At 40.4% G+C, this 16203-nt stretch overlaps 1 protein-coding gene across 1 annotated transcript in view; it reads left to right on the forward strand.

The window, feature by feature from the left end:
* NDST4 (N-deacetylase and N-sulfotransferase 4) overlaps window positions 1–16203 on the forward strand; it is a 1173706-nt gene that overhangs the window by 307792 nt on the left and 849711 nt on the right. The window contains exon 3 of the mRNA XM_069234161.1: window positions 13324–13411. Within this exon, the coding sequence (XP_069090262.1) occupies window positions 13324–13411 (88 nt within the window). The remainder of the gene's footprint in view (window positions 1–13323; window positions 13412–16203) is intronic.

The following is a 16203-nucleotide window of genomic DNA, read 5'->3' on the forward strand; positions in this document are numbered from 1 at the left end:
AAATAAATGTCCCGGTTTTTGGGACAAAGGTCAGATCATGTAGGGAAGCACAAGTAAAGTATGAAATAATTAAAGTAGTTTATCTGTCACTGTCAGGCAACCCAGTCCCCTGTCTGCTCCCAGCAGAGAGAAAGAGTGGGGCGCAGAGAGAGGTGGGTGGGGGCGAGTTGGGGGTGCAAGGTGGGAGGTCAAGCCATAGCTAATTTTATATATGTAGTCTTGTAAATGTTGGCGTGTGTGTATGTGTGTTTAAATATATATGTATATATATACACATATATATATATATATATATATTTATACACACACACATATGTATAGGCACACATTCACAAAGCGAAGCAAAAAAAAAGGGGACAGGCCAAAAATAAAAGTGAGAGTAAAGTCATTAGTCCTTCTTTTATGTCTGACCTCGCCCGGTTTTTGCTCCTCAAAATCCGGTCACCCTAACAATCAATCAACATTTAATTTACAGTATGACCAATTTGGCTACACAATAAAAATCCAATTCGGAATAAAGTTAAAGGGTTTTATTACAGATTAATGCCTAGGTTAGTGTAAACAATTCTCAAAACCAAACTATGAAGATACAGCATCACCACTGGGTGACCAAAGTGGTGGAAAAAGTTTAGGCAAACTAACATGAGACAAACTAAACATTCAATAACTGCACTACAAAATATCAGAAGCAACACTTCATGCTCGTAAAATAAACATTATCCAACTTGTGTAAGCATTAGTGCAAACTGAAGTCATCTAAACATAGGTAGCTAAGCAATGGGGAACCTTCAAAGAGAGTAAGTCACTAAGTGACATGTGTGGACATAAAACATGGGGACAAAAAGCAAAAAGGGAATAAAGGACAAAAAGAAGTTTGGAAAACGAAATTTTGGGCAGTAAGCTAAATAAGGTTGGCAAAAAGAAAGTAAAAAGTGAAGGTGTCAGCATCTCAGAATCTCAGAGTAAAGAGTATTCACATGGGTCAAAGAAAGATAAATATGAGTCTTCTTAACAAGCATTCGGAAAGTAAGGGGCAAGGGCAAAGCAGTCTGTTCTTCTCAAAGTCCAAGTGGTCTCTCTAACTGCAACTAACTGGAAACAGTAAATTAAAGTCCAGAGTGAATGACGATTTGTCCATTGGTAACGCCATATGGATCGAAAGATTCCAATTGTCCATTCAGGGCACATCTTACGACAGGCATCTGCAACATTCAGACAAGTTCCCAAGACAGTCATGGGAAGGTATCCATCTTTGCTCTCCTGTACGACTTTTGCAACAATTTATAATTCAGTCCAATCTTCACGTTCTTAGTCTCTCAGGCCCATATTTATACTTTTTTATCGCTGCATTTGCGTCATTTGTTGATGCAAAAATGGCACAAACTTGCAAAATACAATTGTATTTTGTAAATTTGCACTGTTTTTGCGTCAAAAAGCGGCGCAACTGCTGCACTAAAAAAGTATAAATATGGGCCTCAGTGTACAATCTTCACGGTTACTTTCTCAGGCTCCCTGTGAATAATACAATAGCACATCTATTTCCAAACTAACATTTCATGTCAATGAACTCTGAAAGAAATGACTAATAAGCAAAAAGAAGAAAGCTTTCTCAAATCCTATGAGGCTGGGGCCTAACAGGCCTTAGCACAACTTAACTAAAAAGAGTTAAAATGGCACACTTTATTCATGTTAAGCAAGCACAAATAAATGTCTAATGAATATATTTGTAATTAATAAATCTTGTCTAATTTCATGTTATAGTAAATTGCAAAAGTAAAATAACTTGTAAATACATGTCAATAAATATGATGGACAAATGCAATTTTGCAACATTAACATATGACTTTTACAGCATATTCATCAAGGAAAACATTATTGTTTCAATGATAACTATTCCCTAACATCATGAGGAAAAGTATGAAATCCAGTCAAATGATAATTTCTTAGTTGGCGTGTTTTTATGACAAGCATTAAAGTACTGCTTTACAGTGAATACACCTTTATAAAGACTTTCAGTGCACCACTTAACAGTTAGCTTGTCACTGATTCACAAATTATAATATCAGTATGGGCAAGTTTAGTTCAACATTGTGACATTAAATTTAGCAATCAATAATGCACTGCACCAGGTGGAATACTCACAGCAGTAGTACAAACATCCTTCACACAGAACAGATATAGTTCAGGTGAGCGGTGTACAATAATCCTTATATACAGGACATGGTGCAAGACAGGCAACATCAGTGCAAGATTCATATGCACAAAGAGAGCCGTCAAAACTTTCCAATATTTAGCAAGTTGTCCCATCACAGGGAATAGGTACAAAATAAGTAGAAACAGTACATGCTTTGTTACCCTGAAACATTTTATGTACAAGGATAAGTCATTGACCATAACAGAGTGTGTATTTACTATGCTAACTCCCCATGCAGCCTGATACTGGGATAGGTTATTCAGTGGCCCAAAGAAAATATAACTGCACTTTTTTTTTATTGATGTAGTTGTTTGGAAGTACATAAACACTCTACAGAGACAGGTCCCCATAGCCTGATGATCCTCACAGACATGGTGTTTGGTTTTGTCAGAGTTTACTAACACTGTGAAGAATGAGTGGTCCTCACATTGTGGATCAAACATGCCTACACACAAACACACACACAAACACTGTTAGTCCTGGCATCCTTAGGGGCGTCATATCCCAGACTGTTTGCCTTTTACCTCCTGTTTTTCACTGTATCATTTTGTTGGCCTTATGACTGTGAGCACTTTACTACTACTAACCAGTGCTAAAGTGCATGTGCTTCTCCCCTAAATATGGTAACAGTGGTGTATCCACAATGGTATATTTAATTTACTTGTAAGTACCTTGTAAAGTGGTATACTCTATACCCATAGCCTGTATATTAAATTCTACTAGTGGGCCTGCAGCACTGTATGTGCCACCCACTTCAGTAGCCCTGTATGCTGTTTCACTGCCATTTTGAATTGACATTTAAAACCTCCTGTCAAGCCTTAAACTCACCTTTTCTTGCATTTAAGTCACCCCTAAGGTAGGACCTAGGTAGCCTAAAGGGGAGGATGACATGTAAGTAAAATACAGAACATGTACTGTTACGTTTTACATGTCCTGGTAGTGAAAAACTCAAAAAGTCATTGTTCATTACTGTGGGGAATGCTCCTCTCATAGGCCAGCATTGGGAATTCCTTAATATACTTTTAAGATGTGATTCCTGATCAGAAAGGAGTAGCTGTCTCATGTTTCATATCAGTGGGATGGTAATGATAAATCCTCCTTTCTGGTGAACTCAAATGTATTATTACTATTTTAGAAATGCCACTTTTAGAGAGTGGGCATTTCTCTGCTCTCACTTCTCTGTGTGCCTGACAGCCTGTCCCCAATACATGTGTGGGTGACAGCTACATTTGTGCATTCTTTCCAGACATCCACAACATAGGACACCCAACGACATCTGCATTTATCTGCATACTGATGGGTCTCCCTGGGCAGGGAGGATGGAGGGGCTCACACCTACACTTGAAAGGGTAGTGACCGGACCCCACAGAAAGGGCTGATTACCCTCAACTGATAGTCTTGAGCAAGGGCTGGGATGAGGGGCCAGTGAACTTCAAGGAGCTGCTTTGAATACACCCCCACTTTAAAGGCACTTTTAGGTACATGTACTGGGGCTCTGGCCCTAGGACATAATATCACTACTGGACCTGGGAAGAACTCTGCTGGAGTAAAGACTGTTGTGCTTTAAGGATTGCCACTCTGCCTGGACTGACTGTCCCAAGGTACTGCTTCTTTACCTTGCTGACCTGCCCTGCTGCCTGCTTATCACTGCCCTGCTGAGGGCAAAGCCTGTAGCCATCCTGCTGAACCAGAGTGACTCCAGGGGCTTGCTGGCTTGCCCCTTGTTCTCCTGTAGCCACCGGCATGTCAAAGACTGCCTGCAACTCTCCTGGTGCTGTTGGACTCTGCTGTCTGTGAGTCCTACCCTTGCCTGTGGTGCCCCTCTCCAGGCCTGGGTCACAGAAATAGGTTATGCAGCTGATTGCTGCAAAAACCAACACATCGCCCCTACTGCATGTAAAACTGCACTGCATCGCCCTTCGAAGCCGACGCAGTGGCTGCTCGATGACATCAAATCCACAGTTTTACACGGCTCGACGATGAAACGCATTCACTTCAACCAAGCCAAATAGTAACGCAGTAACCTGACTCCGTGGAAGGATCGACAAATCGTGCTCTGGACATTAGCGCTTTGCTTCATCAAATGTACTTTTTCAGGGACCCTGCATGGCTTCTGTAGCCAGCCTACCCTCCATCTTAGTTGGCATGAACTTTGAATTTGCGCCTGTCCCTCACGACCTCAGGCAACCTTTTGGCCGCTAGTGATTTCCAAAAACTATTTCATTTAATCTTTAATTTCTTGACTTCTACTGATTGGATTTTTGTCATTTTAGTCTTGGTTTATTTGGGTACATTTTCTCTATTTTACTAAATCTGTGTGGTGTCTCTTTTTAATATTTTCATTGTGTTAAACTGTGTGTGTGTTGCACAAATACTTTACCCATTGCCTTTGAAATTAAGCCTAACTGCTCTGTGCCAAGCTACCAGCGGGTGGGCACAGGTTAATTTAGGGTATGTATCTGACTTACCCTAACTAGGATTGTGGTCCCTACTTTGAAAGGTTGTATAGCTCAGCTAACTAGAGATCCAATTTCTAACACATCCACTCGCACACACACACTGTGAGGAATGACTAAACCCACAGTGACAGCATATATTTAACATGCACACACACATGTACACACACACATGCGCACCCCTCCAAAAACACAAACACCCACCACTCAGGCAGTACTCTCTCTTATTCACATCAGAAGATCAAGCTTGTTTACAGACTCATCTACAGTACTCTGCTGCCTTTGGCTAGGTAAGAACCAGAGGAATCTCTCCTAAAAACATGCATATCATGAAGTCCACTATAAATATGATTAAGCGAGGCAATAGAGGAGCAGTCAGGAAGACATTGATATGCTGGGCAGTAAGGGGGGTGGGCTGGTCTTGACTATGGCGATTTCTTGCCCTCATGGACCTAAAGAGGTGTCCGTAGAAGCTTGCTCAGGCACATCCATTTTGCCCAAACTAACATTCCCAAGCCACTAAGTATTAGATCTCGTAGTATAGTAAGTGGTGGTGCCTAGGACTATGTGAAATTAGAAAGGGCTTCTCCTTAGGATTAATGAAGGCAATTGTCTACTGTTAACAGAAGCATTTTTTTAAGCAAATGTGTGGCACATTTTGTATAGAAGTGAAGGACTGGGTGTGCGCCAAGCACTGGGCTTGTGTAAAATGTGCAGGGATGAACTAGTGGCAATAGAATCAAGTGGGTCCAATTTCAATGTTCCTGAAATTGTAGCAGTGTACCTTGCTGATGTGTATTCAGAATTTAAATCATGTAAGAGTTACTATGGCATGCAGAGGTCAATACGCACAAGACAAACACAAGAATAAAAATAATGTTGAGAAAAAGGGTATTGCAAAAATAATAAGAATCTATTAACATGATAACAATAAAATAGTTAATGAGCAAAAACGAAAATACTCATAATCATAAATGTTTGAGTGTATTACAACATGACAATAGAAACATGCTTAAAAAAATTGTCAAGTGCATAAAGACAATTTAGTGGGAGGTGACTCTAGTATCAGTCCTGATGACAAGGGCCAACCAGTGCATGGCATAGAAGGAGTCCACAGTGTTACATTATCTCTAGCACTCAGGGCCGTCACCACTGCAGCGGGTGAAACTGCATTACCACCTATAACGGGGTAGCCAAAACCATAAATTACCCCCCCCAATTGAAATATACTTCTAATCATACAAAGCATGTGAAGCGATCATATCCATCTTTTCATACTTCAAAAATTCATTCTTTCACCCTTTCTTCCTACATTTTTCCCCTTCAATTTTTCATTCTTTTACCTCACGTTCCTTCTTCCCCCTTTCTATCTAACAATCTTTTTCTCAAGTCCTTAGTTTTTCCTCTTGCTGTTCTCTCTCACGCTCATTTTTTCATATTTGTCCCTTTCTTTATTTTTTTTCTTATTTTAATTATTTATTTATTTCCTTCAGCCCACTCCTCTTTGCAGCATTTCCTAACCGTGTTATTTGTCTATGATCCTGAAGTTAGGGCTAATGAATTAATGTTTTTGCAGAAGTCGGCACATGGGACCCAGAGACAGCCTACCAGTTAAGCGGCTAGAGTGGAGGTTCACCATGCTCCTGCTCACCTAGGCTCCACAGAAAGTTGCTCCCATTGCTTGCATGATGAATGTTCCTACTTGAGATTTTCAAGGATTCATGTAGGTTGATCATTCCAAAAACACCAGGAAAAAAACACTGGTTCTCCCCTGCTGGGCACTATTTTGAAAGTATCTTTTTATAGTTTTATTATTAGGCCGATGATTCCAACTTTGATGCAAACGATCCTGCTGTTCTTGTTCACCAGCCAAGAATTAAGTTGTTCTTCTGTAGAAAATACATATTTTTGCAGTGTGCCCCGATTCTTCTTTTCATTTTTGGATGTATGGGATTTAGACCTCTGGGGACTTGTTGCTGATAAACAGCTCCAATATACATGTTCCATTTCCTAAATATGGAAACCTATTTGTAACTTAATTAGGGTATTCAGCCCTCGTATAATTTAACTGTAATGTAGGTCAAATTCGAGGTATACGCCTGCCTGAGAAGAGCTGCCCAGTTACAACTGGAGCAAAATATAACATGGGTTTAAAAATAGCCATGTAGCTAGGTCTGTGTTTAAAAGGGAATGTAAAATTAAAATTACAATTTCAGATCGAACTCGGTTGCACACCGGCTTCAAGTGTACAATAAATATTTATGCACAGCTGCTTTGTGTTTTAAGTCTGAAAATAAAACTTGTTGTATTCAAAAAGGATAGCATGGGCAAAAAATCCATGGTATGTATATACGACCGTTTCAACCTAACTGTTTTTGCTTGAAATAACGTTTTTGTTAAATCCTGTTTTAAAATAGATATAGGCCCCCAGAGAGGGATTCAAAGGGTCGGCGAAATGCCATAAAGTGCCAGACCTGCCTCGGTGCCAAATAAGTGACTGCCCTGTCCGAGTTGGAAATGTATGTGTTGCTGTTGGTGGAGCCCCAGTTGACTTTACAAACGGTAACCCCGGTAACCACGGACCCAGCAGTCCTTCTGCCTCTGCACGACTAGATCATAGCGTCTTTGCCCTATCCTGCGTAGTGCAGGCTCACTGATTTTCCCTAGCCGAACGGGAAAAAACTACCTGCGTGTTGGGATCGTTTGTATTTTGTTTAGAGAAAGCAAACTCTCACTTTCTCAGAACAAATAAGTATGCTGAAAATGCACATTAAACAAGGTGCTACCTTCGCAAACTTGCAGTGGTGTTAGGGGAACCACCATAACATGCATTGGTACTGTTTTAGCAAAGAGATCTATGCCAAGAAGGTAGGGATAAGTGGAAAGGAAGACCTGTGGCCTGCTTATAAATGTGCCCTATAATCTCAGTTACCACATTGTGTAGATAGCATTTGTAAAGTTGCCACATACACTGGCTAATCATTTAGCCTGTGTGAACAGATGGTTTGTACTTTGCTCTAGTGCATAGCGACAATGGGCATAATTCACACCAATAGCTCTTGTTCCCTTTAAAAAGACAGTACATTTTAGGCCCTGAGGAGCCCTCTTTTGCATGAAGCATGTGCATCTAAATTGTACAGGCATGGGAGTTTTCTTTACTTCTGTGGAGAGAGTGGGCGAGTCTTGGGCAGAGCTTCAACACACGAAAGTGAAATTCAACCAAGGCTTAGAGACACTATGGGCCGTATTTATACTTTTTGGCGCACAACTGCGCCAACGCAGTTGTGCGTCAAAAAATTTAACGCCGGCTAACGCCATTCCAAAGCGCCATGCGGGCGCCTTATTTATGGAATGACGTTAGCCGGCGGAGCTGCCTGGTGTGCGTAAAAAAAAATGACTTACACCAGGCAGCGCCGGCGTAGGGGAAGATGGAGCTTGGGCGTCAAAAAATGGGGCAAGTCGGTCTGAGGCAAAAAATCTGCCTCAACCCGAGTTGCGCCATTTTTTTTTTACTCCCACCCTCCATTGACATGACTCCTGTCTTAGCAAAGACAGGAGTCATGCCCCCTTGCCCAATGGCCATGCCCAGGGGACTTATGTCCCCTGGGCATGGTCATTGGGCATAGTGGCATGTAGGGGGGCACAAATCAGGCCCCCCATGCCACAAAAAAAAAAGAAAATAAATACTTACCTGAACTTACCTTAAGTTCCCTGGGATGGGTCCCTCCATCCTTGGGTGTCCTCCTGGGGTGGGCAAGGGTGGCAGTGGGTGTCCCTGGGGGCATGGGAGGGCACCTCTGGGCTCCTTCCGAGCCCACAGGTCCCTTAACGCCTGCCCTGACCAGGCGCTAATAAATAACGCTAAAGCGTCTGGACGTCATTTTTTTTTGACCCACCCACTCCCGGGCGTCATTTTTGCCCGGGAGTATAAATACGGCGCACATGCCTCTGAGTCATTTTTTAGACGGGAACATCTACCTTGCATATCATTAACGCAAGGAAGGTGTCCACGCAAAAAAATGACGCAAACTCCAAGATCTTTGGCGCTAGACGGGTCTAACGCCAAAGTATAAATATGGAGTTAGTTTTGCATCGGATTTGCGTAAAAAAAAACGACGCAATTCCGGCACAACCAGAGTATAAATATGCCCCTATATTTGGTGACTGCAGCCAAGATACAGTTGGAATGTCTTTAAAATGTAGGATCCTTGTGGGAAAGGACATGGACCACGCTGCAATAAAACATTTGCAGAAGAAGTAGAAAAACATTAACTTCAACTGTTAAGGAATCTTTGCCAATGAGAACAGAGTTAGCAAAAAAAACAAATTGGTGAGAAGTAGTTTAAAAGGACAGTGCTGAACAAAAGAGAGAAGGCTACATGCATATATTGGAAAAAATCCCATCTTCCTGGCAAAAGACTGAGGAGAAAGAGTGTGTCTCCAGCTCTGTCCTGAATCGTTGAAATCAGTGCTCCTCCAAAAGCTAGGAAGATACCAACTTTCAGGGGATAACATTCACCAATCTGTGTGGGACCTTATGTGATAATTAGGAGTAACATGGTTCCACAAAGTATCACAGGGTGAGTAGCACAAGTGATCAGAGAAAGGTTAATGGGAGGGGCAGAGAGAATGCATACCTCTTGTCACGATTGGTCTACGCTGGTCATATTGATATGTGTCTAGACTTCAGTTATGTCAAGTGTGCTCGATGTGATACATTGGACAGAAGATTGCTACAATGAAAAAGGCAACAGGCTATACAACAATCTTCACTTCACTTAGGATCAGTCTACCGCTCTTTACACAATGGATCTTTTCATTCCCTATCTGATTGTTTAACTGTAAAGGAGATGTTTCCTGCCTGAAGCATGGCGTACAGTACTAGGTCTCCCTAGATATGTGTTTGTGCTGCCTAAGCATAGGAACTGAACCCCAATAATCAACAGAACCTCATTATTTCATGTGCCCGCAATCTCTACCTTAGGAAATTCGTCTCTGGTTCTCTTATTAATGTATCTGCAAGAAACTACACTCCTCGTCCATGTAAACATTAATTTAGAAGAGTTGAAATTAAAATAAAAGATATATTTTTAAATAACTCAGTTCTTGATTAGAATAGGGGAAATCGATTTACTATAGATTTATTAATAGGAACAATTCAAAGGAAGGCATGCATCTGCCATGAAGGCCCAGTTACAGAAATTACAGCATCACAAATCATAAGAGAATCTATGTTTAGGCAAATAAATCTGAAAAGATTCAAATTGTCAAACTCATGAACAGTACAAACAGCTTTGTAAGAGAGAGAGAAAATCTGATAATCATCGGAGAGAGTCTCTGGAGGAAAATGGCAAGTTCCCACGAGCCCCTCAAAACAAGACTTTTTACACAATTTATGCATGATAATTAATAAAACTATAAACTCAGCAGAGACTGATCATGGTTAGGTTGAATTGGCAAATCCAAAAGAACAATGTCAATAATAAAGTTCTTAACGCTAACCCATTTCTTAAGGTAAGTGAACTCTTCCGCTTGCTTCCTAGGCAACTACACTCCAAACATGCTTAATATGACATCTCAAACAGTAGATCATATAATTACATTCTTTTGCACACCTTCATCAGGACTTCAGGTGTAAATCCTTCAAAGTCATGTATTAGGTACAGAATGGAAAACGTAATTCGCATCACATGCTTTTTCTATTCAATTGTCCCCTTTAGCATCATACCATTTAATGCTCCATGTATACTGTGGGGAGAGATAATTTCCAGTAGGTCACTAATTGGGATGAGAGAAGAGACAAGAGGAAGATGAGCTAACACAGAAACTGCATCCATTTTAAAATAACAGGAGCCTCACGCAAAAATGTGGCATAACTATATTCCATTATTGATCAGACTTCTAAACAAAATAATCATATCATTTGAAGTTCATAATTTTTAGTTCACCAGTTACGACTCTATGAATCAATAAAATAAAATTATTAATGTGTACAAGAAAACAGTCACAACATAAAAACACTAACATAAATAAAATGAGCAATGTAAACACTGGTCTGTGAAGGCTATAACTTCAGTATTGCTGAGAAAGTTATACAGAAACATTCACCTATACTGCTATACATGCAAGATAGGACATTCTGGAATTCCCTTTGATTTAGTGCATTAGGTCATGCATTGAAACAAAAAAGAAAGTTCCAGAACTCTGAATTACTACTTGGTGGAAACCTGTAACCTTGGTAGGGCCAGAATCTCAATGAAACATAACCTAGGACGATATTTTACCTACACTGCAATGAAGAGCTGGAACAACTTTCCCCTGCACATCATACAAAGCCCGTCGCTCACCATCTTCAGGAAGAACCTCAAGACGTGGCTCTTCGGATGAGGCCCCTCCCCCCCACCCCTCCCCCCACCCAGCGCCTTGAGACCCTCACGGGTGAGTAGCCACGCTTTACAAATACTGATTGATTGATTGATTCGATTAAACTAGCAAAACTAAGACTTAGAAGATATGTCTAAGATTCCTTGACATCTGACAAAGTTTTGAATACTTTGCTACAAGGCCAAGTTTGTCAATCAATAACTGCACTTGTCCTAAAAACAGTCTTCAAGTGTGAAACATAAAAATGCATGCAATCTGAATCCTTACTCAACTTCTTAACTAATCCTACTTCACCTTGAGCAGATCCTGAAGAAAGAAAAATGGAATGCTGGAAATCTGCTGGTGATAGGCCTTAGCGCCCCTTCATTGGCGAGCACAATGAAGCCCTGCAGGACAGTAGGTTAAGTGGTGGTATCAGAAGGCCTGGCATCTGAAAGTCAGGAATCTGTAGAGATACTCATTTCTCCTTTCAGAAGTGTCACAGGGAAACTGAGAAATTTAGTCCACTGTGGCTTTTATACCCAAGACCTGAAGCCACACCATGAAGCTGGAAACAGAGGACATCTCAGCAGGCAGAGAATTCTTGACTAGGTGTGACTTGCAAACTAAGCTACACCTGGCTAATGGTACTTAACCCTTATCCATACAGAAAACAATGTGGGTGAATTTGTTTCTCATGATAATTCATGAATGACATGCATTTTCTGGGAGCAGTCTCTTGTTTTCTGAAGTGAGCACCCTCCACTGTTTATAAGTCTTTTTTTCCATCACACACTGCCAGCCAGGCACAATTGAGGGTGCAATTCAGTTTGATACAACAAACATTTCTTAGCACAAGCAACTCGGTTTTTAAAAATGTGTTATAGAAAAAGTATTAATCTGGTATCTCCCACAAATGGTCTGGTCTGAATAGTGACAAATCAAGTAATGAGTGAACCCTCTGACTCATTGGCAAAATAATGCGCTATATTCATGCTAAATGTAAAGTCACACAACACTGCACGGCCAACCGTATATTTCAGCTGGATATTCCAGTTGCATTAAACATAAATTCATGTTATCCTGTCTTGTCTAGGTTACCTGTCAGTCCCTCTTTAAGTCTCGATGTGGGCCGCGGCGAAGGACAACATTCTGTGCGAACTGTGTGAAAACGATAACATTTCTCTAATCCGTTTAGTCTACATTTGTCCAGCTCTCTTTATTGAAACACCAAACCTATAAAGGGAACTGTTTAATGTAGGTCTATACGAACACCCCAGTAAGCTATTATTCGACCCGAATGACCATATTTTAAACACACGTTTTTTTAAATTCCTGATGCTGGCAGAAAATAAACTAATCTCACTAACATATGAGCCTGAGTTATTTGGCTATATTTCCTCCTATTCCTTAAGGCTGCAGTGTTTTATCAGTTATAAATAACTCACCAGGCACTGGTGTACACTAAGTTTAATGTTTTGTATCTAATTCAGTACGTTTTAAGTAATTAAGCGTAAATAAAGAGATTGTCATGATTGTTAGGAGTGTAAATGCACTTAAACTCTGCCGGCCTTATGAGGCACTTAATACATCTGTGAAATCTGCCCTAAAGTTTATAAGCTATGAAATGTATATGTGGGAGTTGGTAGGAGAGGAAATCTGCAAATGTACTGGTGCAACTTATTTAGTGGAAGACAAATAGGTGTATCTTTTCAAATCGATCTCTATAAAAGTTAGGAATAATAATGCCCACTTTGGATTTTTGATGCTATTATTAGCAGAGTTTAAATTGGCGTGTATAACAAATATGCAGTTATCTCTGGACTGTTTCTTCTGTGGTTATGCTTGAGACTATGTGGCACTCATTTTTGTGTCGAAAGCGCAATTTCTTTCCTGCTCGTCATAGGTTATTGTCTCACTATTGGAAGGATGGGGGAGCATGCATCCTTACTGACACGAATCAGCTCTCTTTAAAGGGTGAAGGCTTCTGATTGGTTGTTTCCATGGTAAGATCTTTAAACAAGGGTGATAGATGTTGCAGACGTGTTCTTAGCCATTTTGGTTAATTACAAGGTGGTCCATGAAGAGCTTCTCATTTTACCCTAGATTTAGGATCATGTCCATAAAATGTTAAGGAATTATTTACATCGATGTCAATGTTTACTTTAATGTGTTAAGAATTCTGTATGAACTAAATTAGATATTATGTTCTTACTTTAATGTAAATGTAATCAATCGAATACTAAATGTATTTTTTACAATTAACGTTTATGGAAAAAACACTTCTCTAAACATATTTCATTCTTGTAGGCTTTGTTGGAGACACAGAGTTTACTGCGTACTATGGTTGCAAATTTCACTTTCAACCTTGGATTTTCTGGAAAGTTTTATCACACTGGTAAGAAATACAATTTCTACTGTTTTTTTATTTTAGTTTGAGTTTGTAAGCACATAGAAACTGAAGTTTAAAATGTAATGCATTTTCTACGATTGATGAACCTTTTCAGTGGCCCAACCCTTTGTCAAAATATTTCTTCCTTACTAACTCAGTACTGCAAAGTATTAGATGGCATTAAACTGTTCCATAGTTGCACATTTAAAGTGAAAGTTACATAAAGAATACGACGACGTCTGTGTTTGAAGTGAAAGAGATATGAAGAAGTGAGTAATTAACTCAAGTTTGCTTTCTGAGTATTCCATTCTCCATTCTGATTTGAAGTGAAATGAGCGGGACATAAAAAAGAAGACAGAACAAAAATAAAAGATGAAAGAAACCAAGGAAGGTAGAAACTAAGGCAGGAAGTGAGGGGATGAGAATAGAGCGAAGGAAGAAGAAAGTTGGAAAGTATGGAAGAAAGGATGAATGGAAGGAACAAATAATAGTGAAAGAAAAATAATAGAGGTTTCACGAACAGTAGCAGCACAGAACACCAGAAAATAAACATTCAATCTTGGAAGCAAATATATTAGGACAGCTGAATAAATAAGAAAACATTAACACAATAAGATACCTACAGATTTCACTGTTCACAACTGTATTATATTTGTTCACAACTGATACAATATATTTACATTATATTGTCAGATAACAGTTTAAATGCATTTTCATATTTGCCTCAGCTGTAAATCTGCAGTATTTAAATCCCATCTATTACTTTACATATAGCATTTCATAGTGTAATGTTCTAATGTCAAAATACAGCTGTTTCACTTCGTCTTAAATCACACAAGCAAGTGTATAAAGACATAATTAATGTGAGAATGTGACCTGGTAATAAAACTCCGGAAGAGCTTTACTTGCTACTGGTGAAGAGTTGGATCTATTTTAAAATAGAATTCCAGTGAACAAAGGTGAGCTTGATGAAATATGAAAAAAGTGGTGTGTGGACAGTGAGCAACAAAGTCATGTGTAACATGAATCATGCTCTGTGATACACTGATGCCCAGTAGCTTCAGTGTGTTGGAATCGATCTCCACGCCTGCCCCAGCTAGTGAGTTTCATGGTAAGACACTGAAGCTGAGCTCCTTACTGCCTCATATGACAATGTGGAGCTGTGTGCTGCCTGCCAAAGATGTCAGTGTCTCTCTGTCAGTGCCACTTCTAATGCCTGGAAGTTGCCGCCATTTTGAGGCCAGGAATTTTGTGCCCAACATAGAGACTTGCCAACACTCTTATGAGTTGACTGGTATGACTTAGGAAAGCAGAGATAACAAACACACAGAGACCTTCATATCAAGCAACACGATAACACCCAGGGCACAGGAAATGCCCAAGGTACATGTAAAATATAAGACAGACAACTAAACCAGACTGAAAACAGATCCTAATTCTGAAGAAAGCTGAATCATGACACTGAATAATAGACAAGAAAGAAAATGAAAGAGCAAAATAGTAGAGATCTCAGAGGGACATCGCAACCGAGCACATAGGTTCAAACCTCTCTCTGTTAACTGGAGTTTAATGGAGTATGCATCAGTAGACTAGGCATCCAACATGAGATACAGCGACTGAATCAAGCAGAAGCAGCTGGCCTAGTAATCAATGTGGTGTGCTCTCCAGGTGCCTCTTCGTGTTCCACTCCATTCACAGTCTCCATCTCTTACATACCACAAGCTGCTTCACTTGACATCTGGGGGAGAGGGCCCTCAGATGCTGGAACCTTCTTCTAGCCATGATTGTGCCACCCTGGAATGTGCCCAATAGCTAGACCAGATTGTGAGACCTGTTGCTTTGAAGGCTGATTGCTCAATAACTGGCCACCAAGAGTGCTTAATGCTTTACCCCAGCATCTTGTCCTGCTAGTCCTTTCAAGCAGGTAAGGCAGATCTCAGAGGCCAGCAGAATGGGTCTGCTGGTTCTGGTGGAGTGTATCATATGGGGGTCTGCAAGTGTTTTTGAGGTGAGGTCGTGGGGGAAGGCTTGGAGGTGACAAGCAAGGGAATTAAGGCAGCTGAGACTGTCCTGGGGGGATGGGTCCTGGTCTTCATTCTTGCCTGTAGGGTGTTTGTCAGCAAGTGACTATGGTATAATGTTTTGAAGGATGGCAGTGGTCGCAGGAGGTCAGAGGAAAGTGGGTTGCTTGCTTTAAAATGTTGGCAAGCAAGCAAGGTGCCCAGAAGTGAAAACATGCAGAAACATCTATGGTACCCGGGGATGATCCTAGTCAAACATCAAGCCCTGAAGATTCCCAAGATTTCACAGCACATAAAACCATGACAAAGAGGGAGCTAGCAGAGATGACACAAGACTGCAAAAAACAGGAAAAGGTGCAGTAAAGTATTTACCAGCAGCACTATGAACGCCACATGTAATATAACTAGCAACCAGAGTGAATACAGCTCATGCTTTGGTCTAGATTGGTAATCTATACAAGCCACTTTGGAGCATTGTAGAATGTCAGAACAAATGAGCATGGTAGTTCCTAGTGAAAGTAGAAGTTCATGAAACTTCAAGGTCATTGAGCTCATTATCTATGTAGACTACCATGGCGAGATATGGGCCTGCTATATTAGACTGCTCCGCTGATGCAAAATTCAGTTGAATCTTAGAACCAACGAATAAAGTAATAGACGTTTTAATAATAGCATCTGTGACATCTACATTATGAAGTGAAACTTTGATGAAAGTCCTTTAAAGTACTAGAACATATGAATGGCATCCTATAGGGGAGGTTCAGATACTCAAACCAT

This window comes from Pleurodeles waltl, chromosome 1_2 (genome assembly GCF_031143425.1).
Source record: "Pleurodeles waltl isolate 20211129_DDA chromosome 1_2, aPleWal1.hap1.20221129, whole genome shotgun sequence".
Taxonomy (NCBI): domain Eukaryota; kingdom Metazoa; phylum Chordata; class Amphibia; order Caudata; family Salamandridae; genus Pleurodeles; species Pleurodeles waltl.